The sequence below is a fragment of the Tamandua tetradactyla genome, chromosome 7, assembly GCF_023851605.1.
Source record: "Tamandua tetradactyla isolate mTamTet1 chromosome 7, mTamTet1.pri, whole genome shotgun sequence".
NCBI classification, from domain to species: domain Eukaryota; kingdom Metazoa; phylum Chordata; class Mammalia; order Pilosa; family Myrmecophagidae; genus Tamandua; species Tamandua tetradactyla.
Window position 1 is genome coordinate 109905140 of NC_135333.1, and position 23650 is coordinate 109928789.

The window sequence follows — 23650 nt, forward strand, 5'->3', positions numbered from 1 at the left end:
CCGACATACTGTGTGGTATAGAGGACCCAGGATGGGGGGTGGGACATGGAGGGAGAGGGAGGCACCAATTCCCCTACACTGAGCCTGCTCTCCCGTCTCCCCACCATCTACCACTTTCCTACCAAATCATTCTCAAGGCCATGCTCTTATGGGGGGTTGTCCCCAAGCAGCCCAGGCCTGGAATTCAAGCTAATAGTTTGCTCGAATTTCTGAGTTCTGCCTCCTGCACATACTGGAAGCCCTCAGAATAGGGGCTGTGTACCACATCGGCTTGGATTTGAATTTTAGCTGGCTGTGATTTACAGCCTAAAGATGGTATCCTTTCCTCTCTCCACACTGTCCCCTTCTCTAACATCACTCTTTGCAGATGGCTCAGTGCAGGGGAATGACTGTTGCCTGGCAGGATTCCTTTTCACCACCCTAAGGCACAGCCAATCTTACCCAACCCAGAGCAGTGGTTTTCAAACATTTTTGGTTCTTTTTGTTTCCTTTTTATTCAGCAGGAATCTTTTGTTTTATCTTTAACAAAATATCGACTGGAACTCCAATACATAAACTGGATGAAAATGGAGTTCTTCTGATTGAATCCAATTTGAGGACAAAGGGAATGGGGAGGGGCCATCAAGTTGCACCCACTCAGTGTTATGTATGCCAGGTCTTTTTTGGAACACTTACACTCACAGTTTGAAAACCACTGTTGTAGAGAATCAAGGACTAGGGCTGACTAGGGGTGGAGTCTCTGATGCTCTACGACAGCTCTAGGAGCAACCGAAGGCCTTCAAGAGAGCCCTGCTACCATGGATTCTGCCTCCCTCAATCCAAGGGACTGAGGTCAGGCTACGGGGGTACACCAAGAGAACAATAAACAAGTCAAGAGCCAAGGTTCTGGTCCCAGCTGTGTGACTTCTGTCTAGTCACTTAACCTTTCTGGGTCTTAGTTTCTCAGCTGTAAAATAGGGGTCATACCACCTGCCCTACCTACCTCATAAGGTTGTTGTGAGGATCAAATGAGATAATGGATGTGAAAACGCTTTGAAAAAAAAAGTATAAAGTGCTATACAAATGTAAGGTTTTATTTTTTTCTCTTATATTTCTAAGTATTTATTTTTGACACCAACTCAGCCTGGGAAGGGAAGGTGACCCTGGTACTCACGGGGAATCTGAGATGTGGAGAATCATAGTCTCCACCCCCACCCGCCTGGAAGCAAAACAGGAGAGGAAAGAGGTGACTGGCCCCTTATTTCATAAACTTCTCAAAACTGTCTGCCCAGAACCTTCCCAACAACCATTCCCAGGGTGCCCAAAATAACTTGGTCCTAGATCTCATTTCTCCCCAAGACACCTGAGCAGGGTAGGAGAAGAAGAAAGGGATACCCTTGTGAACTTGTGCACCTCTAATCAGGAGTAAGAGTAAATCCCCAGCCTTTCTAGGGGGAACTCTGGTCTCACCCCAAATCCTCACAATATGGCTGGGGGGTCCTTACCAACCTCAATACCCACATCCCTTGGCCCTAGCCCCAAAGGCTCACCGTTTGTAGTGTGTGAGGATTTTAGGCTCCGATCGGGCACAGCCAGTGGGGTTGATCATGAGCGGCAGCTCCATCAGGGGGTGGCGCCCATAGCGGAATAAATAGTTTTGACAGCTCTCCACTCCAGGCAGCTGGGGGCATAGGTCATACTCAACTTAGCCTGAGTTCTTTACGGGCAGGGCCAAGGTTCCCAGTGCCCACTCGGCCCCCCACAGCTACCTGCCCCTGCCTTACTGATTCAGCTATGCGAAGCACGGCGTGCACCGTCAGTCCGAAGAGCTCCTCGCCTTTAAGATACTCAGGGAAGAGCCGTAGCATGTCGGCCTCTTTTCTCATGGCAGCCACTGGCTCAATGATGCGATTCCACACAGCTAAGGGGCAGGGAGAGAGCAGCCTTCAGAGGCAACTTCCACTCACTGACCTCTAGCTCCTGGTCCCAATTCAGGGCTAGAACTATTTTCTGCAGCCTTCACACCTCTCTGTCATGAAGGTGTGCGGTTCTTCTGGACACCCTCTTGGACTCTGAGTCCCATTCTCCTCAGTAAGTCACATGCTTGCAACCCTGGCAGAGAATCAGGGTATCTTGCAACATCAAAACAAGGACCTAGGGCCTAGGAGACCCAGCATGGGCCAGAGTCCTTGTTGGGAGCAAGCAGAACAGGTATGCTCCAGAGCTGGGACGACTTGAGTTCAGGTTCCAGTACTGGCCATGGGACCTTGAATCAAATACTTAGTCCTCTAAAACTAAGTTTCAGGGCATAATGATAATAATACTTACCTCATAGGGTTTTATGAACAAAATGACCTAGAAAAATCACTTAGTGTATTTGGTGGCATATAGTACATGCTTAGTAAAAGGTAACTTCTCTTGCTATTTTCATCATTAACATTAAAACTAGTATCAAAAGAATTTTGTCCACGTGTTAACTGTAGAATCTAGGGTGCTGTATAAGCCTTTCAACTACGATTTTTTCCACAATAAAAACATTGGGGAGAAGAAAAAAGGAGAATTTAGTCCAGGAAAAAGCTGTGCCAAAGAATTCATGGTTAAGATCAGGTTGGGCGAACCAGATGATAGGGTCTCAGAACTGTTTATCCTTTAGTTTCACTGAGGATAGAAAAAGGATCCAGAATACGTGAGGTTAGAAAAGCAAGACATTTTCAATTACAAGGTAATTTAAGGTGACTGAGAGAGGCCGAAACATTTTCTCTGGGGATCTTCAAGAGACTCCTGCCTGCCTGAGTTGGGGACAGGGGTCACCCACATGGAGGCTGGCTGGAGGTCTCCTATTGACACCATGAAGGTGAACTTGGGAGAAACTTGCCCAATTCCATACTACCATTTCAAAGGCCCAGTGCTCACCCTGGGGAGAGGCGTCGGTGAAGACCAAGTCCTCCAGGCCCTGCTCGATGACTTTGATTATGAACTCTGGCCGCCCGTTGTTCTCTCCAATAGAGCAGCGGTAGCAGCAGCGGCGGTTGTTGGTGCGGAGACTCCAGTAGATGCGCGTGGCCTCATAGCCCACAGGATAGAGGGCAGTGGCACTGTGGAAGTCGGCCATCTGATGAGGGAGCAGCTGTCCGATGGCATGGAACACAAGGCCCCCTACACGGAACATGTGCAGGCGCTCTCCCCGCTGGATGATGCTAGCAATTTGTTTCACCTCATCCCGCTCTATGTAGACCCGCCGGAAGACAGCAAAAGAGCTCAGCTCCTGTTCACACGGCCCCTTGATCTTATGCATTGGACACAGCATGGTCTTGTCCTTGAAGAACATGCACTTAGCACGGATGGCGCAGGCAAAATGGTAGACATTGGGACAACGCATGCGATTGCAGCTGCTGGTGGCACCGGTGCGCTGGCACAGGGAGCACTTAGTTAGCAGTCCACGGTGTAGGGCCACCTCTACATTCATCAATGCCCCACCCTGGGTCTCATATACCTCTGTGGACCACAGGGCACAGTTGAGATGCACCCACAAGTCCAGGTCCAGGTTCAGAAGGCGGGCAGGCCCATCAGTGGCCCCATCACCCTCCTCATGACAGAAACAGCAGCGCCGCATGTCCCGAGGCACCTTGTCAGGTCGCAGAGCTGTGCCAAGCTGCTCCATAAATTCTGCCACTTCCCGTTCATCCTCCTGCTGCCCACTACCCTTCTGGATGGTCAGCAACAACCGGAGCCGCTTCCAGCGTACCCCCTTCCACTTCTTGAGGCGAGGGGGTCGAGTATCCTCACCTTCTTCAGGGGGCCGGGCCCGGGGCTTAGGCCGGGCTGATTCAGGGGATGAGGCCAGTGGCAGAGGAGAAGGGACTGGTGGCTCAGCCGAGGGTTCAGCTGGGAGTTCAACCAGGGGTTCAGTAGGGGGACTGGCAGGAGAGGGTGCCAAGGGGGAAGGGGGTGGGGAGGGTTCTTCAGGAGGTGGAGCCGAGAGCTGTCGCACATCCAGATTGGAGACGTTGTAGGTGTAGCTGTGCTGAGTGGGTGGCTCTGGGGCGGGGCTCTCCTATGGGAGGGTGTCCTGTGTTGTTAGTGCTAGCTCTTCACCTAACTAGCCCCTTGAGCACCAGGACACTGGACCCCCACCCCTCCTCCCAGTCCAGATTTCACTCTCCCAAAAGCCCCTTGTCTTCTTTGCCCTAGGCTGGCAACTTTTTCAACACCCACCCCTTTTTCTCCCCGAGACCCACCTGTTTCAGGAGACTCAAGATGTCTAACTGGCTCTTGAGGGTATAGCCAGGCAATATGGCGTCAAACTGTTTCAGCCAATCAGGGCCAGCTTCTGGGCTCTTGCCTCCCAGACCCTTTTCTTTCCCACCTGCAGGAGGAAAAGGGTCAGGGCCTCCCACCAGAACCATTCCCTGAGATCCCAAGGGGCTTTCTTGCCACACTCACCAGGACCTTCAGCTTCCCCCTTCTTAGGCTCGATGCCTGCCCGGACGGAGCTCTCTGGAAACAGCACTTCATAGGAATTGGGGATCTTCATGCTCAGCAGCTCCGCCACTGCCACCATCACACCATTCAAGTTCTGCCAGGGCAGGGAGGGGGATGGCAGAGATAAGTCAGCAGACTTCCTGGAATGAGCACTACCACCAGCTTGGTGGAGACAAGGAGGCTCAGAACACAATTCCCCAAGCAGTTAGTTCGTCCAGGCCCCGTTCTCCCATACGGCCTTTAGAGCAGCATTTCCCCAACTGCTATGGACAACAATAGGAGCTCCATAAAAAAGGACCTATGTCAGAAAAGTGTAGGATATGATACACTCTATATCCACAACTTATACAGTCATGATATACATTAACAAATTAAAGGATCTGATAAGCCTTGTAGTAAAGAAACAGGTTTTGTTTTTTCAACTGGATTTTCTAATTTCCTCTGACTGCAAAACTCTAACATTTTCAAAAACAGGAGAAAGAATTCCACCAAATGTGACTGGGGAAATGGTGTCTTGTGCCAATTGTCATGTTATACACATTCACCTGATTTGCTGACTGTATGTCTTTACCTCTGGACCATAAAGCTCCTTGAATTAGGCCTCATTTGCCCTAGTCTCATTTATCCACAGCCTCTAGCTCAGGCTTTCATATATAGAAGGTACTCAGTGCATGTTTTTGTTTGAATGGATATTTGTTTTTTATCCAGATAGGATAGTTCCGGGGAGTGCCCTCTGACTAGCCTCTCCTTGGTTGCCAAGGTACCCCCAGGACATACCTTGGCAGCCGCAGCAGAGACTGTTAGCATGACTGACACCTCACTTCCTTTGCCCTTTTCCCAAGTTGTGGCAGGAAGCTTTCCAGGGGCCTCCAGGTCCAGTGCCCCATAAGGTTTGGTATCTGGGAAAACTGAGTGAGAAAGAAGGATCTCTGTAAAGTCCAGCTGCCTTTTTCTCCAGCTCTAACAATCCAGCCCAGCCTGCCTTGGTCTATGCTCAAAGCAGCACCTACCAGGGATGCAGGTCCGAGGAATGATGGGGATGACAGGTGAGAGGGCCCGGTCATCCTGCTCCCACCGACCTGAACCCAGCTGAGGGAAACGAGGGGCCTCCTCCCCCAAAATGCTCTCAGGTGATGAAGCTGGTACAATGCTGTCAGGAGAATCACTGTCCTCATCACTTTCCATCCTATAAGCCAAAAATAGATACCTGTCACCATAGCCCTATAGACTCCCCCTCCCAAATCTACAGATTAGTAGATGTCATAGCCTCACTTGACATCTGTTATTGGTCCCAGTAAAAATTAGGCAATCTGCCCCCACTTAAATCCCTTTCCTTTCACTATTTCCGGCCCCAGCCCCACCTGACATCTTCAGTCTGATTGTGAGGTGGTGTAGGCAAGGCGGCCAGCAGGTCTAGACTCTTCACCTCTGAAGTATCTGAGGTGGGGATAAGGAGAAGAAAAGTCAGGATGAGTTTGGCCAAAGCTGATGGCGCTTTCTCCCTCATATTTCAGGCTAGTTCTAACTAGCATGAAATCTTAGCTTAGCTATCATGACTACTCTCTACCCATCCACCCATCTGCCAGTCAGAGGCAGACAAGTTAAATATGTCAAGTCTTTGCTATGTGCCAGGCCCTGGCTATGGACAGACTCCTTTTAGTCTTTTAACAAGTCTACTAGGTGAGTATAGTAATACTCATTTTACGGTGAGAAAATTGAGGCTTCAAAAACAAACCAAGAAAGTTACCTGGGTGCATCACACAGCTAAATAAATGCAGAAAACAAAACTCAAATCCAGATCTGACCCTAGCTGCAGACCCACTGAAACTAGACTGTGCTTTATACACAAAGCTGCGTTAATACTTTCCCTGTCACCCACCTCTACTCCCCTTTTGCCCTTCACCTTCAGAAGCCCTTCTCTGCCTGCTGAAGAGCCTCTTCCTATCTCAGGGATGCTGACATGTAAGCACACAAGACATCAGGCAACATGCTCATTCCTGGAACTGTGATGTCAGGACAGACAGACTAGCTCAGACCCCAGTCACCAGATCCTACTGGAAAAGGAGAGGCACATTCTGCTCTTGACTCACCCTTCAGTGCACCTTCAGTCTCCCGAGCAGAGGCTGCATCCTTGGGGTGCTCCCCCAGCTCTTCAGATGGGGTGACACCATTCACCATCTTCTGCTGCACCGATGGGGGTGGGGTGGGGGGCAGCGACGAGGGTGGTGTCGGCGGATTACTCAGGTTATTCTGAGGGTGGGGTGGGGTGTTGTGTGCAAGACGGCATAGGGAGACCGATGTAATCTGCTGGCCCCACACTATATCAGCAACATCCTCAAGTCTTCCACTCCCACCCCCCACCCCCACTCCCCTAAGTACCTCATCATCCCCAAAGGTGTTGCCATTTTTCTGACCTTGGTAAGCAGCTGAGAATAGTAGTCGGGGCCAGTGGACAGTGTACCACTTCCAAAGGCCCCCCTCAGTTGGCACTGCCCGTTGATTGGACAGCCACTGCCAAAGGGTGCAAAGAGGCTAAAATTGGCTGTGATGGTAGGCTCCATTAGGGGCAGCAGGGACAGCTCCTAGGAGGGGCAAGATGACAAAGTTGGAAACCTGCAGCAGTTGCATCTCTGCCACTGCACAGCTAGGGGCTGGGGTGCCCTCTTATCCCGGGATGGGATCAGGGACTGGCTCCTGGGGGTCACCTGTTTCAGCTGTTTCAGCAAGGCCTCGCTGGCCCTGACCCCATCCTCCTTTCGCAGCTTCTTTCGGGAGCTCACCAACCTGTCGCTTGCCTTCTGTACCCGCTTGGGCTTCGGGGTCAATGGCTTTCTTGCTGCTGTATCCTAAGCCAGATAAGCCCACAGTGAAAGGGGCTGCCCTCAACATCAGAGCCCTCCCCTCTCCTGTTTGGCCCAGACCTGCTTACTCCACCCCCAGCCTCCAGGTCCCACTCTATCTGCTCTAGTCTGGTTAGAGCACTCACCTCCTTGTTGTTGGGGGTACCCTGTAGTTTCTGCTCCAGCCCAGCCAGCTTGCTGTCAATGTGCCCGTTGATCTCAGCTCGTAGCCCCTCGGGCCCCCGCCCAGTGCTGAGCTGTACACCCTTTGCCCGAAGAAGCTTCTGCAAGAGCAGATGCCCAGCCTCTGAGCGGGGGCCTGCCAGCAAGAGGTGGTTGCTGGTACCTGGTGCCCCTATTGGCTCCCCATTAGCCTCCCTTTTCACCGCTGGGGCACCCAAGGTGCATGGTTCTTCCCGAGGTTCCTGCTTGATGCTGAGATGGGGTGGCTCAGGCACTGCCTGTCCGTTCACCTGCTCCAGATGCCCAGGTACCATGCTGCTTTGTTCTGCCTTCTGGGCTTCTACTAGCTTGTCTGGGGGGTCCCAAGGTCCCAGCCCCTTGCCAAACAATGTGTCCACAAGCTGGGCAGCAGCAGGTGAGACCCTCCCAGGAGGCAGCTCCAGGGGTGGCCCCTGAGGCTTTGGGGCCCCTGGCTGGGTGTGGATGAGTTGGACCTCAGAGGGGACCTGGGAGCTGGGAGAAGATAATTGTGGGGAAGGTCTCTTTGGCTCTTGGGGGCTGGATGGTGGAGGTGTGGGATGAACAGGGCCAAGGGCTGGTCCTGCTGATAAGGCTCCTTGTGGGGCAGAGAGCCGGGATGGGCCCTGAGGTCGAGGTCCTGCCCCCAGCTCCTGAAGGGGGCCTGTCTGGGACCCAGGGAAAGCCCCAAGTTGGGGTTGGCGGCCTAGGAGACCCTGGAGGGGAGAGGGCTGGGTCCCAGCCTCCTGGTAGGGTGGGGTCTGGCGTACTGCCTGACTCTGTTGCAGCTGGCGCTGCATGAGGAGTGCCTGTAGCTGCTGCTGCTGCTGGGGACTCAAGTGCCGCAGCTGTGGGTTTTTGGCCAGGACTCCTTGGAGCTGTGCTCGAAGCTGACCCACCGTAGGCATGACTCCAGCCCCAGGCATGACTCCAGACTGAGGGACAGGTCCTGATTTGGGAAGCTGTGGCCCTGCATTACTTTGCATAGGCCGCTCTAGAGCAAGGGCATGCTGGGAACCGAGAAGGTTCTGGGTGATGGGTCCAGGCTGCTCCCCTAAGGAAACAGAGGGTGGGGCTAGCAGGTGGGGTATAGATGAGGCCTCAGAAGATGCTCCACTGCTTAGCTGCCCATGACTTCCCCCATTTGCTGTGTGGAGCAAGTTAACTTGCTGCTGCTGTTGTCCTGGGAGCCTCAGAGGTTGCTGCAACTGCAGAGAGTTGGACTGAGGCTGGGTCTGGGGTTGGACAAGCAGGAGTTGTGAGTCCCCAGAGAGTGAGGGTTTTATCTCCCCTGGTTCAGTGGCCATTGTTTCAGGTGAAGTCCCTATTGCTAATGGCCCTCCCTGATGTGTTGAGGGGCCCTCAGTGACCTCTGGAGGAAGAGCTGCCTCTCCAATGCCTTGTTCCTTGCCCGTCAAGAGGAGAGTTGGGCCCAGAGCTCCAGGGCTAGAAAAGTGTTGAAGAGGCTTGGCTGGCATGCCAGGGCCAAGGGTCACCTGCTGCTGCTGTTGTTGTTGAGGAGACAGTAAAGTTCGATTCTGATTCAAGAGACCCATCTGCTGCTGCTGCTGCTGAAATTGCTGCTGCTGCTGTTGAAGTTGCTGCTGTTGTAACTGCTGCTGTTGCTGTTGAAGCTGCTGCTGCTGCTGTTGTTGCTGAAACTGCTGCTGCTGTTGCTGCTGCTGTTGTTGCTGTTGCTGCTGCTGCTGTAAGGTCCCTATGGGTTGAGCACTCAGTTTGGGCTGCCCGCTGTGTGGCATCAGACCCTGCTGAAGATGTGAGAGCCCTGCCATGGATCCCTGCTGTTGGTGCTGTTGCTGCTGCTGCTGGGCCGTGACCAGCCGGTGTCCCATAAGGCTCTGACCCTGCTGTGCCAACTGAGGGGAACTCAGTACCCGGGACTGGGTCAGAAGCACCTGTCTGTGAGGGCCCTGTGGGCCCAAAGCCCCAGGGTGCTGCTGCTGGTGCTGCTGCTGCAACACTGCCACCTGGGCAGGGCCCAGCATGCTCTGGGGTCCCTGGGGTGGTTGAGGGGACAGCTGCTGGACCAGGAGGCCCTGATGGCTGCTGGGAGGCAGAAGACCCTGGGGCTTGGGACCCAGGGCCTGGTTCGCCTGCACCCCTGGGCCTTGCTGCTGTTGCTGCTGGATTGCCACCTGCCCTAGGAGGTGCTGCTGCTGCTGCTGTTGTTGCAGTTTCTGGGCTAGCTGCATGCGTTGCTGCTGCAGCTGCAGCTGCCTTTCCTGTAAGAGCCTTGAATCAGGTCCCAGGCCCCGAAGAGCAAGGTTGCCAGGGAAGAAGCCCCCTGAGGGGCCAGCCAGGGCCCCAGCCCCACCAGAATGTTGCTGCTGCTGCTGTTGGGCCAGGGCTGTGTTGAGAAAAGGACTACCAGGCTGTCCGGATAATGCCATGCTCCCAGGGGGCAGGCGAAGACCTCCAGTTTGCCCACCCGGGGGCCCTTGTGGTGGCTGCAACCCATGGCCAGGGAGCAGTTGACCAGGGAGCTTGCTAAGTAGTCGGGGACTCTGAGAAGGGCTAACGGCCAGCACAGCTGAGTGTTGCTGTTGCTGTTGCTGCTGTTGTTGCTGTTGCTTATTCCGATATTCAGCCATGAGATTAGTGTGCTCTTTCTGCTGTTTCCGGACCTAATATGGGAGAGTTGGAGGGGTCAGTCTGGAGCCTGTCCACCCATGCCACCCTCTTCCCCGGCTTCTAGGTACAAGGCTGAAGTCTGCTTTACCCACCTGATCCAGCTGTTTCTGGATCTTGCTCTGCTGCTCTGTGACCAGCTTCAGCTTCTCAGCATCAGCCTCTGGGAACTCACGGCCAGCCTTTTTGGCAGTCCGCTGCTTGGCACACAGAGCCTTCCGGGACTTGCGATGCACACCAATCTGCTCCTCTAGCACCTTCAGCTGCATCTGGAGGAGCTGCTGGGTATGGAACAGCCACTCCTCATACTGCCGCTGGTCTGCCTCATCTGGAAGAAGTAGCATGTCAGAACTTGCAAAATGTTGATCCCTCTTCCTTTACATACCCCAAGCCACTTCCTTGTATACTCCTCCCTTGCCCCATACTCACTGATTACTCCCTGGGCAAAAGTGGGTGGGTTGGGACGAGACTGGGAGGGGTCACCAGCACTCCGCTCCTGCGGTGAGAGAGACTGTTAAAGGGTCATTGCTCTGCGCAAGACCCTAAGAAGGGTGGTCCAGTGACATAGGACACAGTTTCTATTCCAATCTAGCCACTCACCTGGCCACTCCCAGCTGCCACATGGTTTTGCAGGTCACTGCCAGACCCCCCAGAGAGCCGCTGGGCTAGGAGGGACACTTGCTGCCTGGAGTCCACGAAAGCAAGAGGATTGACAGTTAGCAGATGGGGAGAGTAAAAGGCAGAGAAGAGGTAAGTATAGTAGGGTCAGAGAGAGCCAAGCAGTGGAGTGTGACTGGGAAAGGAAAGTGCCAACGCCCCCAGCCTCAAGTCTTACCTGTTCATACCAGGTGCCACCCCAATGCTGCCCTGAGCCATCACTTTCTTGATGCCTTTCAAAGCCACCATCTTGGCCTTTGCAATGGGATCAATAATATCTTCTGCAGCAAATTTATCCAGATCTGGAGAGGAAAAAGCCAAGTGAGGTGGGTTTTGGGACCAGTGCTCCAGTCCATGTCTGCTGTTCCTTCCAACCCCCTGACTCTACCAAGCAAAGCAGAACTACTGCATGGCCTGGTAAAAAGACCACGGTGGCTCAGCAGGTAAGAATGCTTGCCTGCCATGCCCGAGGACCCGGGTTCGATTCCCGGTGCCTGCCCATGTGAAAAAAAAAAAACCACTGGACTAAGAGCCAGGAAGCCTGGGTAACTTAGCTCTGTTATTCAGAGGACAAGTAGTTCTGTTTTCACTTGCATGATGCTAGGAAGAGGCACTTAATATTTGTTGAGTCAATATATATCAATGTCATTTCATCTCTCTGAACCTCTATTTGATAGAGATCATGATTTCCAACCCTGCCTATCTTGTGGAGCTGTTGAGAAGATCAATCGTGACAAGAATATGAGTACACTTAACGACCTGGAAAATACTCTTCAAGAACAGTGTTCTTAGGGTAACTGGTGCAGTCTTGAAGAACTTAAGATATGGGTACTGTGTCAAAACTCTAGATGCAAAGTTGTTTTGGGCATCATATGCATCACCAGTAGCCCACTCTCCCACCTGTCCAGGATACCGACTAGAAAAGTAGAAATAAGCAACCACCCAAAACCTCAATCTTCCTAAAATTCTACATTTTGTATATTTCACCACTGCTCAGAAAACATATCAACTCTCTACTTTATAGAGGACTAACCAATCTCCCGTCCTGACCTTTGATTCATGAAAATAGTTACGAGTATCAGAATGCCAGGGTTTAAACTAACTCTGCAAGGTGCGTGTAATACTGGGTAAGTCATTCAACCTCCATGCCTCAGTTTCCTCTTCTGCCAAACAAAGATAACGAGTTTTGTGCAGTGATTAAATTAGACTAAATATGGGTTCGGTTCCCAGACCCTGCACCTCCCAAACAAAAAACAAAATAACAAAAAAAAAACCTCCTTAAATTAGGCTAAATATAAAACACTTAGCACTTACATACTACTCGGCATATAGTACTTATTCAATAAAGGCTATTATAATTTGAGATCTTCCTCAATCTGGCCTCCGCTTTTACCTCTCCAAAATCATAGCAATGCCCACTCCTTCCCTCTATACAAAGTATACTCTAGCCTAACCACTTCACTCATGATTCTCCAAATACCCCCTTACTTTTTTCTGCTGCTACAGCCTCACTCACCTATCTGGATTTGCTTTTCTTGTATCATTGTTCTCCAAGTCCTAAATTTCTAGCTTCTGCTAGTCAGGCTTCCTTCATTCATTCATCCCATTAATTTCTTCATACTTGGAAAGTCTCCTGAGTGCCTAGTATGTATCAGGCACTGTTTCCTTCCTTTTAAAAAGCTACAGGGCCTTCTGCTTACACTACTAGTATGATATTTAGCCAAAGCTCTTTGTGTCCCATCTCCCTCAAGTAGGGGTTGTCTTAGGAGTCTAGCTCCAGTGTCCATTTGGTGATAACAATGACCACCCATGAGTAACTCAACCATGCCCCCAGGTGAGGATACCTGTATCTGGGAAGAAGCTGTTAGCCAACTGCTGCTGCATTGCCAGCTGCTGGGGTTTCACGCACATGGAAGGTGGCATGGTCCCCATTGGCTTCTGTGCCAACACTGGCTGTGGGCCCTGCTGGGGCACCAAGCCTGCCTGTCCCCCATGCTGCCCACTTAGCATATGCCCTTGGCTGGACATCATGGCCATGGATGGTGCCAGGCGCTGCTGGAGAGTATGAGCTGGTGACTGGGTCGGTATCAGTGGTTGGGCCAAGCCTGGCTGTCGGGCACCTCCAAGACCCATGGAGAGCTGCTGCTGGGGTCCAGCCAAACTGGGAGAAGAACCCTCATGTGGCAAAGGCATGGCCTGAGCAGGGCCAGGTGTAGACAGAAGGGAATGCTGCTGCTGCTGCTGCTGCTGCTGCTGCTGCTGCTGCTGCTGTTGCTGCTGCTGGACAGGCTGAAGCTGTGCTGAAAGCTGCTGCTTCTTCTGCAGCTCCTTCTTCTCATGTTCCAACAGATCCTCTATGAGCAGGGGCAATTCACTGGCCACCAGCGAGCTCTCCATCTTGTCCAGCTCATCCCCAGATGCTGCATGCCCACTGGGCAAAGTCAGGGTCCCACTCTCTAGCTCAAACTTTTCCAAAAGAGAGGACCCTCCTGGGCCACCGAGTGAGCTGGGATTCAGTAGGTGAGCTGGTGGTCCTCCTGTGGCCCCAAAGGGGCCCTTCTCAGCTGTGTGACCACTGCTGGGAAAGGGCCCTGTGCCCATCCGGGCATCCCGGCTGCTGATTACACTCTGTCCTGGCTTCAATCCCAGGCTAAGGGAAGGAGCGGCAGGTGCTGGCTCTACTTTGGGGGTGGTAATAGTGAACTGGCAAGGGGAAGGGTGGCGCCCACCCTCCTCCACCTTGGGCTTCACTTCAGGGAGCACTGGTGCCAGGCGTGGCTCAGAGGCATCAGCAGCAGGGGGAGGACACTCCTCAGGACCCAATGATCCTGGTTCTACCCCCCGAAGCAGGGCTTCCCGCTCAGCCTTCTCATTGGCCGACTCCACCAGCCTCAGATGCTCATTGAAGATGTCCTTTTTGTCCCCAGTGTCCAGCTCAGGATCAGTATAGGCCAGCAGGTCAAACTCATCTCCATTGAGCAAGTCATCTAAGTGGGGGTCATTGGTCTCCAGGTTTTCCAGAGTGCCTAGCTCATCATCACCTTTCGCCACATCCACACCCAGGCCCAGGTGAGCAAGCTCCTCATCATCCTCTAGGGCCTTGTGGGCATCAAAGTCATCATCCAGCTCTGGATCCTCACAGGGTAGCTTCCCAGCTTCCAGGGCCAGAGGAGGGGGACGGCCAAGCTCAGTGCTTGAGGGGGGCCGGCTGGCCAGTTCCAAGCCAGTGGGCAAAGTGGGACCCTTGGGTTGGGGTGGTGGATGGAGGCTATTGTTCAATTCAGGGGCCGGTGGGACTGTGGGTTTCTGTGGGGGAATACCTGATACTGCCAGGCCCCGAAGCCCATCAGGGGCCAGTCGATGAGGGTCCTCAGTCACAGGGTAAAAACGGGGTCTCTGAGGGGGCCCCTGACCAGGGAATGGAGACCCCCCAGGTCCTAGTCCTTTCTGCACATTGTGCCGCAACTCAATGAACTGGGCGGGACCACCTGGACCAGGCACTGGCTCACCAGGGCCAGGTAAGCGGGTAGGAATTCCTGTCAAGGGGGATCCTAGGGCTGGGCGGCCAAGCTCAGGCCCAGGAGTTGATGGAAAACGAGAGGACATGGCAAGGCGCATGGAGGTTGCTGCTGTTGCCTGCTGCTGCTGTTGCTGCTGCCACAGTTGCTGCTGCTGTTGTTGTAAGGGCAAGGGCCCAGGATAGGGTGCCCGCTGATAAAAGGCTTGGGAGCCTCCTACCAGTTGCCTGGAAAAATATACAGGAGTCAGTAAGATGAAATCAGGATGAACTAGTATGGATTTAGGGAACGAGGGAGAATGAAGTTAATGCAGTGAGGAGGAAGGAAGATGGAAGGAAAGAATGAGAAAGAGGCAGCATATAACAGTGATAAATTTGTTCCTCTGGTTTGCCCCCAGGGAAGCCCCCAGTAACCTCACCGGCTGTTCACATCCATAGAAGAAGGGGTGGCTGGTGGAGGTGGCCGGGAGAGTCGGTCATCACTGGGGAAAGTCCCTGGCCCCAGGACAGGGCCACTCAGTTTATTTGGAGGCAGTCCCACAAGGCTACTTTTGTCCTAGGAGAGATGGGGGTAAGCCATCTTCGGTATACTGGCCCACCACTCAGCCAGGTAGCCAAGCCCTGCTACCTCCTTTGCTGCTCTACCTACCTGGGTTCCAGTGAAGGGAGTCTGGCCTCGATTCAGCTGCTCAAAGGCAGGGCTGCTGGGTTCACCACCCCAGCTGCCCGGTGGCCCCACAGCTCCTGCAGCTGCCGCAGCAGTTTCCTTCTCCTGCCGCAGGGTATTGCGCTGGATCTGCTGCCGAATCAGCAGCTCCCTTAGTCTCTGGCGCTGAGGATAGAACAGAAGAAAGGAATAAGTCACCTCTACTCCTATCATAGGGTGGCTCAGAAACAACAGAGACATAGGAAGGCTCAGCTCCAGGACATCAACTCACCTGCCGCTGCTTCTCCAGCTCTGTCTGGCTGAGGCCAGAAATGCCTGGATCCTGGGTACCTGGGAGTTCAGGTGCTGCCACAGAACTGCCCATTCCAGTCCCTGGGTCTTCTCGCTTATCAACTGGAGAGGTGATGCCTGCCCGTTGTGAGGCTCCATGGGACAGGTAGGGAAGGGACCCATCGGGTATAGGTGGTGGTAGAACTGATGGGGGGCGTAGCGGGGACAGCCCAAAGCCCTCTCCTGTAGACCCACTGCTGGGCCCCAGGGGGCTGCCCGATGGGTGGAAGTTCCCTGTAGCTACTGCGTAGTTTGTGCTTTGGGGCTTGCCCAAGGTAGGGCCGGGCCCAAAATGGCTGTTGATCCCATGGGGAGGGGGGAGACCAGGCTGAGGAATAGGGGGCTTTAGAGAAGGCTCCCCTACTGCCTGAGGGAAAGTGAAACGCATAGGAGAAGGAGTACCCACATACGCGCCAGCTCCAGGGGACCGGGCAAAATTGGGGGGCTGCCCAGTTGGGACCTTGGCATGGAGCTCGCCTGCTGGCCCTGAGGGCAGAGCTGCTGAGAAGCCCCCAGCCCCCAGTGGAGTGTGGGCTAGAGGCCCAGCCTTGAAGGCAACTTCAGGGGGCTGGGGTCGCGGTGGCTTATGCAATGGGGCAAATGGGTCACGGGACTGAGGGCGTGAAGGTGGGCGGGAATAAGGGTCGGGAGACTGGAAGCGAGGAGTAACAGGGGATGGGCAGAAAGCCTCAGCAGACAGAGGACGGGGTGTCAACGGGGACTGGGAGCTGGACTGGGACTGGGGACTGGCAGGCACTCGGGAAAAAGGATCAGAGGGCAGTGAGCGAGGGGGCAGGGCACAGCAACTCTCAGCAGTTGGGGGCTGGGGCCGAGGCGTCACTGGGGGTTGAGTATAGGGGTCAGGGTAAGGGCCAGGGCGAAATATGTCAGGGTGGCTGGGGGAAGAAGGGGCCAAAGCCTGGGCAGAGGGTGGTTCCTGGGGCCGTAGGCCCAAGCCTGGGCTTTGGGGCTCTACCTGAGATGCCCGAGGGGTCAGGGGGGCTTTGAAGACATCAGGTGCCTTTAACTCCAGGCCACCCAAATGGGGGCCTGAGGAGGGTGAGTCAACAAAGCCCAGGTTTGGGGGCCCATAGCCAGGAGAAGCTGCCCCAAGATCTTCCTTCTTCACTTCTAGGGCTTTCCGTGACTCCCCAAAAGATGGGGGTGAGAGCAGGGGCTCGGGAGCCTTTCCTCCTCCTACCCCTGGGCTCTCAGGCACAGCCAGGTTGTCCAGTGAGGGACAACGGGGTTTGAGAAAGGGATCGGGTGTGGAGGGCTGGTGGCGGGGGGTGCCAGGTGGAGTTGTGTGGAATTCCCCTGGCTGGCCGGTCCCAGGACGAGTGGAGGTGCCTGACGTTGGGGGCAGTGCAGGGGCCCCAGTTGGACTAGGATAGGGGGGATAGGCGGGTGGTGCTGTGGGGAAGCGGGACTCCAGGGTGTAGGTGGGGGGTAGTCCAAAGGGGTCCTGCGAAGGCACTTGGGCGGGAACCTGGGGTGGGAGCTTGAGGAAGAGCTCACCGGGCGAGTCGGGGCCGGGCACTGTGCCTGCTGGTGGCTTCAGGAACCCGTCCGCAGAGGTAGACAAGCCGGCGGGGGTAGTGGGGCTGCCAATGAAAATGGTGGGGGCAGCAGCGGGGGGCGGACTGCCCAGTGCCCCCGGCTGGGGGGGAATGCGGAGATGTAGAGCCGGTCGGTCAGTCTTACGGGCTATGTCGCCCACCTTGGTCTGTTTGTTGATCTGGCTCTCAGCCTGCTACAGGGTAGAACAGGCACAGAGCAGTTAGGCTGCTGTGGGCAGGTCCCAGTTCCCCACCACCCTCAGAGAGGCCATCCACTGCAGATCCACGATGGCCTGGCCCAGCTGCCACTCACCTTCTGCACCTTGTTGATGCGGTGAGCTGCCCGGTTATCTTTGGCTTTTTGCTGAGGGATGCAGGACACTGCCTTAGGCCTAGAGTTTGGTCTCATGCCCAGCTCCCAGCCCGTGCCATGTCACTCACACTCCCTGCCCAGAAGCTGATCCCTCTGGCCTAGGTGCTTCAGGGTGTGTGTGTGGGGGGTTGGGGTGGGGGGATGAAAAGAACAGAGGTGAATTTCCCAAAGGCACCCCCCTCCAAACTTAGTTTCCCATGATGAACTACAAGCCTATCTGTCTCACCAGATAGGGGGCTTTGTCAGCAGCCGGAACCTTTCTCCAGAGCTTCATGATTTGTTTGCAGCGGCTAGACCAGTCTGGAAAGAAGGAATGAATTAGAGACTTACCAAATGACTCCTCCACCCACTGTTGCTAGGTTATTTCCTTTCCCTTCATCCCCCAGGTACCTGGGTAATCTTGCTTGAGATTGGGAAAGTTGATGTTGGCATACAGCACAGGTGAGATTGTAGAGAGCTGACCCAACTCCTCATCCTTCTCCCAGCGCTGAAGACTCCGCTGGTTATAGGAGAGTCCGTCGCCCTCACCCTCCGTGGTGGGGGTGGTGGGGGTGGAGGGCGTGGTGCCCCCTGAGCCTGTCCAGGGGCTGTCTGGCTCACCGGGTTCTGGGCTAAAGAAGCCCCCGCGCTCCCTGGGGCGCAGGGGCAGAGAGTCACAGAGGGCAGGGATGCTAAGCCCCATACCAGGCAAACTGCCCTGTCCCCTGTCAAGGGACTATGAAGGAGCAGGGGTAAGTGTAACTATGACAGCACCCAGCCAGGAGTCCAAGAAAGAAGACATGGACTCGGCCACAGGGAAAGGACAATGGGGGCTGCCCATGAAGGTTAAGCATAGACACCAACCTACTATCCAAGAATGGAGACTGGCAGAGGCCTGGATAGGAGTCCATTGGGCTGCTGGAGGGGAGGTTGCCCAAAGGGAGTCCACCTACAAGTGGCATAGTAGGATCAGGAAGAAGAGAGCAAATGGCCCCTCCTGGGGGCAAGTTTAGCTTTACCTGCCCACCCAGTTTTCAAATCACTCCCATCCATGCCACCTTGGAGAAAGGGCCTCTGCAGTGGTGTACGGCTGCCATCCAGACCAGGGGTTCCACAACCCAGATGCTGCTCTCGTTCAGAACCCAGCACATCCTTAAAGAGCTGCTGTAGGTCCTTAGATTCCATCTTGGGCAGTTCTATGGGGAAATGAGAGGATGCTGCTGAGGACTGGGGAGATGAGGGAACACCACAGGTCTAAAAATGGTCATGGCTAGGGAAGGTGCCCAAGACTCCCCACCAGAGAAGCTGTAAAAGATGACAGTCCCATGGTAGGACCTTCTCCTTCTCCCTTAAAAGACCCTTAGACACAAAGAGGTGTGGGTCACAGCCTCACCTTCTGTGGGAATCCTGTCTAAGTCAGAGCTAAGCATCCCTTCACCTGGGGTGCCTGGCTTCTCAGGGTCACTGGGTACTGGGGATGCCTTTATGCCCCCATCCTCAGGTCCTGTAATTGCCAAGAAAAATCCATCAGCCAACCTGGACCACAGAGGGGGATGGAACAATTTCCAGCCTCCAGTCCCGACAGTGTTCAGGGGCAGATGAGGTTGTCAGAGGCAAAGCCAAGACAGGATACAGTACCCCAAGAACCCTCACCTGGTGTATCAGCCTTGCCCTCGGGGCCTCGGGATTCTTCATCTGCAACATCTGGACCATCATCTCCTAAGACCAACAGTCCCCACTCCAATCAGAAATGCCTTCCACATGATACCCAGAATGGATCCCCAGCTCTGCAAGCCAGTACCCTCAAGCCACCTACAACTCCCGGAGACTAACCCATTCCCAACCAAATACTCTTGGCAGTTCCTAAGCACAGAGGGAAGTTGGATCTCTTCATATCCCTTCACTTCTATGTGACTGACCTTTCTGTGAGGTGGGGGGGTCCTTCCTATCTGGGACTCCATCCACCTTGGCTTTTGGAGTTCCAAGTCCAAAGCTTGGTCGGCCCACCCCAACTGCAAAAAGGGCCTTACGGCTCAGGTCCAGCAGCTCCTTCCCAAAGAAGGCCTCCTAAATGGGAAGTCAGGGAGAAACAGGCTTCTTCATGCCCTACAGGGTCCGAATATCCCCTCACCACTCAAAGTCTAAGGCCCACCTGCAGGTAAGCAGGAAACATGTCTTCTAGTTTGCTCTTTTTGCGCCCACGCCGCTGCTGCTTCTTCTTCTCATCCCCATCAGCTAAGCTCTGTTCCACAGAGCCCTCCACAAGCAGATCAGCAGGCATCACTACAAGCAGAATGGGAGGTGTCAGCCTCTTTGGGGACCCTGAGCATGCTGCTCCCCACCCAGCCTGGGGACACCTTCTCCCTCCCCTCTCCCCTGACACCCATCAGGCCCACCACCCACTTGCCCATATGGTGAGCCCACTGCCTGGGACTCACTGGCACTGACCCGTGGGTCTTGTGATCCCCACCTTCTCCCTGCCCCACTGGTGCCCTCACCCGTCTCACCCTCGTCGGGCTGCCCATCCCCACTCAACACCTCCGCCTGTGCAGCAGGCCCCTTTTTCACCCTTGTGTGGGATTTCCGCTGCCGTACCATAAAACCACCAATACCTATGAGGAAGAAGAAGTGAGGCTAAGGAGTGGCTAGGGGACCTGGTGAGTTTATCCACCTCCCCATCCCAAGGCCTCACCAGGCCGATACGGTTTACGCTTGCGCTTTTTGCTTTCCTCAGTCTCTTCCTTGCCAGGCTCCACATCAGGGCTGACAGGCCCTTCCAGTTTAATTTCGCATTCCATATGCTCCACGCCACCTGCAGAAGGGGGCAGATGGAGGCAGTTCAGACACATGGGCCCCTCTCAACGTTGTCATCCTGCTACCCACAAACAGAGAGAGTTGAGCATCTTGCCACAGAGCCATTTGGATAAGACCACCAGTAACTTAAGGGTGACTGGGAATGGCAGTAAATGCTGCTCCCACCCAATATTCCAATTCTCACAGGTCCATTTCTACTACTTTGCTACTCCCCGATATACCCCAGCCCAACCTTCACCCTTGAGCAGCTCATCAGTGTCCAGGTCTCCATCCTTCTTGTCATCAGGGCCAAGGGCATCCGAGGGCTCAGAACCCTCCAGGCATGCCTCCCCTGGGAGGCCAAGCCGTCCCCGCCGCTGGCGCCGTTTGTGCAGGGGTGACATGGTCAGGTTACGCAGCACAGCCATGCCAGCCTCTGTCAGCCACACACCCTCAAAGCGGAAATACTGGGGCTCTGTAGCAGAGGGGAAGAGCACACGACCCTGGATGGAGGCCCCAGGGAAACCAAGGCTCCCAGTTTCAACCGCAGTCCCTAGTTGTGACAAAAGCAGTGACAGAGAAACAGACCAAAATCTAGCCTGTGGTTTGAGGCAAGGCCATCAATGGTCACAGAGACTTGGATTCTCCATGAGTGACCCAGGGGAATTCTGAGAGGGACTGCTACTGCGGAAGCCTAGCTTTGCTCATGATTAACCCTAGGTTCACCAAACATATTCTCTATATATCTGTGGTTAGGAGGGTTCCTACTTGAAGGCTAGAACACATATCGCCCCAGATGGCAGGAGCAGTGCCCACATCATGAAGGAAGAAATGACCCAGCCCCCTTTGCTGAGGAGAAAGAGTTGTGCTCTGTATTCTTTGGAGGTGTGATTCTGGCAATAAAGAGACTGCGTTGCCCAGTGGAAGGAAAGTGCCCAGGAAACTGGAGGCCTTGGTTCTACTCATAACTTTACCACTAACTTACTGGGTGACTTTGGACAGACCATCCAACCTCCCTGGGCCCAAGTTTCCTCCCAATGAAGTGAAGAGATGAAATTGGGGGGGGTTGGAGCTAGATTAGATAGTGTCCTTTGGCTTTGGTATGCAAACATTCTTTGACTCACCTGGCTCTTTCGCCTTCATGGGCACCAACTCTGGAGGAGCAATAGGCACTGGGGAGAGGACAGAACCAAGGGAGGTTGAGGATCTGTCCCACAGCAAGGCACCCCCTATCCTGACTACTCCTCCACACCTCTCCAGCACCTAGTATTCACCTGCAGGCTTTATCACATAGGGCTGGCAAGAGACACAGTCAAAGCCCTCATCAGCTGCCTGTTCCACTTCTTCCTCTGTGAAAAGGCTTTCGCAGCCAGCATGCATCCACCTGGGAGAAAGAAGGCAGGGGAAGATAAGCTCAGGCAACGGCAAGGCTGAAGACATGAAAGAGGGGCCAATGTAAGGAGAAAGGGGTACCCTCACCGTTCACAGTGGCGGCACTGGATGAGTAGGTCCTCTTCCACATACGGGGCATGACAGATAGGGCAGGTCACCAGGCTGGCACAGGGCCCACAGTGTGTGTAACTATTCTGCCACTCGCAGTGGAAGCCAGGAGAGGCAGCCCCACACTGCATACAGGACACACACCTGGTAGAAGCAGAGTGACAGACCCTCAGCACCTAACCAACCCAAGGTACCCAGGAGTACCCTCACCAAAAACCAAGCAACCAGCCTGGCCTCCTAAGCCACCCTCTGTTGTGTACTCAGCATCACATTTACTCTAATGTTTCAGGCCCTAGGCCCCATGCCAATCCCAAGTCTCCTTACCACTTGCACTTCCAGCCACCCTTGGGCACAGTAAGCAATGGTGGGTCCAGGCAATATGTGTGGTAGCTAATGTCACAGTCATCACAGAGCAGTAGGCGTGAAGGGTCAGAGGCCTGGCCACACACCTCACACACGATACACTCCACACAACGCCAGCCCTTTAGCAGCATCACCTTGGTGATCTGGTGCAGAAAACAGGAATTCATCAGAGCAAAATACACAGGGAAGGACAGAACTTCTGGGGGGAGGGTGGTACATATATGGATGGGGCTGAAGGAACCCCAGTTCATCGGCCAGACCTCCATTCGAGCCCAAGGAGAAATAGTAGCTCTAAGCTTAGGATCCCAGAGATCTCTGCTGAACAGAGAAGAACTTCATCTCGTCACTGTCCCATTCCTAGAGTAGAATGGCAATCTTTCACTAGCCAACCTCCCCCAAAATTTAAGATTGTGTTTAGAATTAGGTTTTATTTCCCCAACTTTTCTTGAACATTTAGAACCTGCTACTGCAGCAAATTAGTGGATGTTAGTAGTGGACAAATTATAAATTAATAGCAGTTGGAAAACCCCAAAATGTGTGAATCACACTTAGATCAGAAACACTTCTTTCTCTTTATAGACATTGTGTTATGATTTTGATTTTATATCTACAGACTGCATCATGTTTTCTACAACCAACATTGGACAGAATTTAGATAATATATTGAACTATGCCAGAAAGTCACAGTCTACCAAAAAGAAACTACAAAGACCGCCACGAGTTTCAGAGTATTTCCTCCAAGGTGAGTCTAAATACCACTGGTGACTGATGAACAACTCCCATGACCACTGGCCACCTTAAGAAGTAGTGTGGCCAGGACAGGGGCTCAGACTAAGAAAATTCATCCCTTCCCCCTACCCACACCTTTTGGGCCCTAAACTCACCTTGCTGTTGACACAGTAAGGATGATAGCACTGAGAGCACTGAGAACAGGCAAGGAGATGGCCCTCAGCCCCCCGTCCAAAGCTGCCACATACCACGCACATATCCTGGAGAAACAGAGAAGCCCCAAAGTCCAACTAGGTGACCTCCTTCCACCCAGTCCCACCCAAATGACTAAAGTATTAATCTGAAATCAAGGATACAGGGAATCAAAACCCCAACCCACAGCATTAGGACACTATAAGTCACCATAGGACCCTGTTTCTCCTTCTGTTTATCCCATAGGAACTGCTCCTTCCAAGGATGGATGTCTTGCTCACTAGAGCAATAACTTGAAATTTTATAACCACATATGACATGGATAAACTTAAGGGGAAATGGAAGAAAGATGGGGTAAAGAATGGTCAGGATGAGAGTAACACATGTCACAAAATTCTATCAGCTTCAAGATTATTCAGGTGAGGAAATATGTAAGCTCCCTAGACTATAAGCTTCAGGAGGGCAAAGACCATTTCTGCCAGACTTAGGTCCTTGGATTTCTTCATCTCACTTCCCATCAAAGCACAGAGACCAGTATGCCAGGTCTCAAAGATAAGAATGGGACTATACTAGTATGGTACCTGCATGAGAACAAATTTGTCTGTGTTGGAGAAGAGAACCACGGTATTTTGCATGGTGTCATCATCCTCTTCTTCTTCTTCTTTGCTGGGAGAGCTATCAATATCAGCAACCTTATAGGCAGAGAGTTGAGGAAAGTGAGCCAGATAAATCTGCCCCAACTAAGCTGCTCTCTTCTAGTGTTGGGGAAAGGAGGTGTGAATCCCAGCCTAAGATAAAAGAGGCCAGGAGACAGAAGACCATCCTAGCTCCCAAAGTGGG

General features: G+C 53.5%; 1 protein-coding gene across 9 annotated transcripts in view; it reads right to left on the minus strand.

The window, feature by feature from the left end:
- KMT2D (lysine methyltransferase 2D) overlaps nucleotides 1-23650 on the minus strand; it is a 38243-nt gene that overhangs the window by 2720 nt on the left and 11873 nt on the right. For 5 of the 9 annotated variants that reach the window (XM_077170774.1, XM_077170770.1, XM_077170771.1 and 2 more), the window contains exons 14-52: nucleotides 23392-23502; nucleotides 22774-22878; nucleotides 21851-22032; nucleotides 21506-21670; nucleotides 21301-21410; nucleotides 21151-21198; nucleotides 20280-20501; nucleotides 19926-20045; nucleotides 19732-19845; nucleotides 19386-19516; nucleotides 19153-19300; nucleotides 18887-18952; nucleotides 18627-18737; nucleotides 18292-18429; nucleotides 18098-18182; nucleotides 17645-17886; nucleotides 17481-17554; nucleotides 17195-17245; nucleotides 15264-17075; nucleotides 14975-15157; nucleotides 14745-14881; nucleotides 12653-14553; nucleotides 10987-11110; nucleotides 10752-10836; nucleotides 10581-10647; nucleotides 10247-10479; nucleotides 7448-10147; nucleotides 7167-7307; nucleotides 6876-7043; nucleotides 6552-6711; nucleotides 5823-5898; nucleotides 5472-5647; nucleotides 5239-5369; nucleotides 4423-4555; nucleotides 4218-4345; nucleotides 2893-4033; nucleotides 1764-1900; nucleotides 1530-1660; nucleotides 983-1030 (exon numbers count right to left, since the gene is read on the minus strand). In XM_077170774.1, the coding sequence (XP_077026889.1) occupies nucleotides 983-1030; nucleotides 1530-1660; nucleotides 1764-1900; nucleotides 2893-4033; nucleotides 4218-4345; nucleotides 4423-4555; nucleotides 5239-5369; nucleotides 5472-5647; nucleotides 5823-5898; nucleotides 6552-6711; nucleotides 6876-7043; nucleotides 7167-7307; nucleotides 7448-10147; nucleotides 10247-10479; nucleotides 10581-10647; nucleotides 10752-10836; nucleotides 10987-11110; nucleotides 12653-14553; nucleotides 14745-14881; nucleotides 14975-15157; nucleotides 15264-17075; nucleotides 17195-17245; nucleotides 17481-17554; nucleotides 17645-17886; nucleotides 18098-18182; nucleotides 18292-18429; nucleotides 18627-18737; nucleotides 18887-18952; nucleotides 19153-19300; nucleotides 19386-19516; nucleotides 19732-19845; nucleotides 19926-20045; nucleotides 20280-20501; nucleotides 21151-21198; nucleotides 21301-21410; nucleotides 21506-21670; nucleotides 21851-22032; nucleotides 22774-22878; nucleotides 23392-23502 (12035 nt within the window). The remainder of the gene's footprint in view (nucleotides 1-982; nucleotides 1031-1529; nucleotides 1661-1763; nucleotides 1901-2892; nucleotides 4034-4217; nucleotides 4346-4422; nucleotides 4556-5238; nucleotides 5370-5471; nucleotides 5648-5822; nucleotides 5899-6551; nucleotides 6712-6875; nucleotides 7044-7166; nucleotides 7308-7447; nucleotides 10148-10246; nucleotides 10480-10580; nucleotides 10648-10751; nucleotides 10837-10986; nucleotides 11111-12652; nucleotides 14554-14744; nucleotides 14882-14974; nucleotides 15158-15263; nucleotides 17076-17194; nucleotides 17246-17480; nucleotides 17555-17644; nucleotides 17887-18097; nucleotides 18183-18291; nucleotides 18430-18626; nucleotides 18738-18886; nucleotides 18953-19152; nucleotides 19301-19385; nucleotides 19517-19731; nucleotides 19846-19925; nucleotides 20046-20279; nucleotides 20502-21150; nucleotides 21199-21300; nucleotides 21411-21505; nucleotides 21671-21850; nucleotides 22033-22773; nucleotides 22879-23391; nucleotides 23503-23650) is intronic. The other 4 variants (XM_077170778.1, XM_077170776.1, XM_077170777.1 and 1 more) reach the window with 4 other exon arrangements.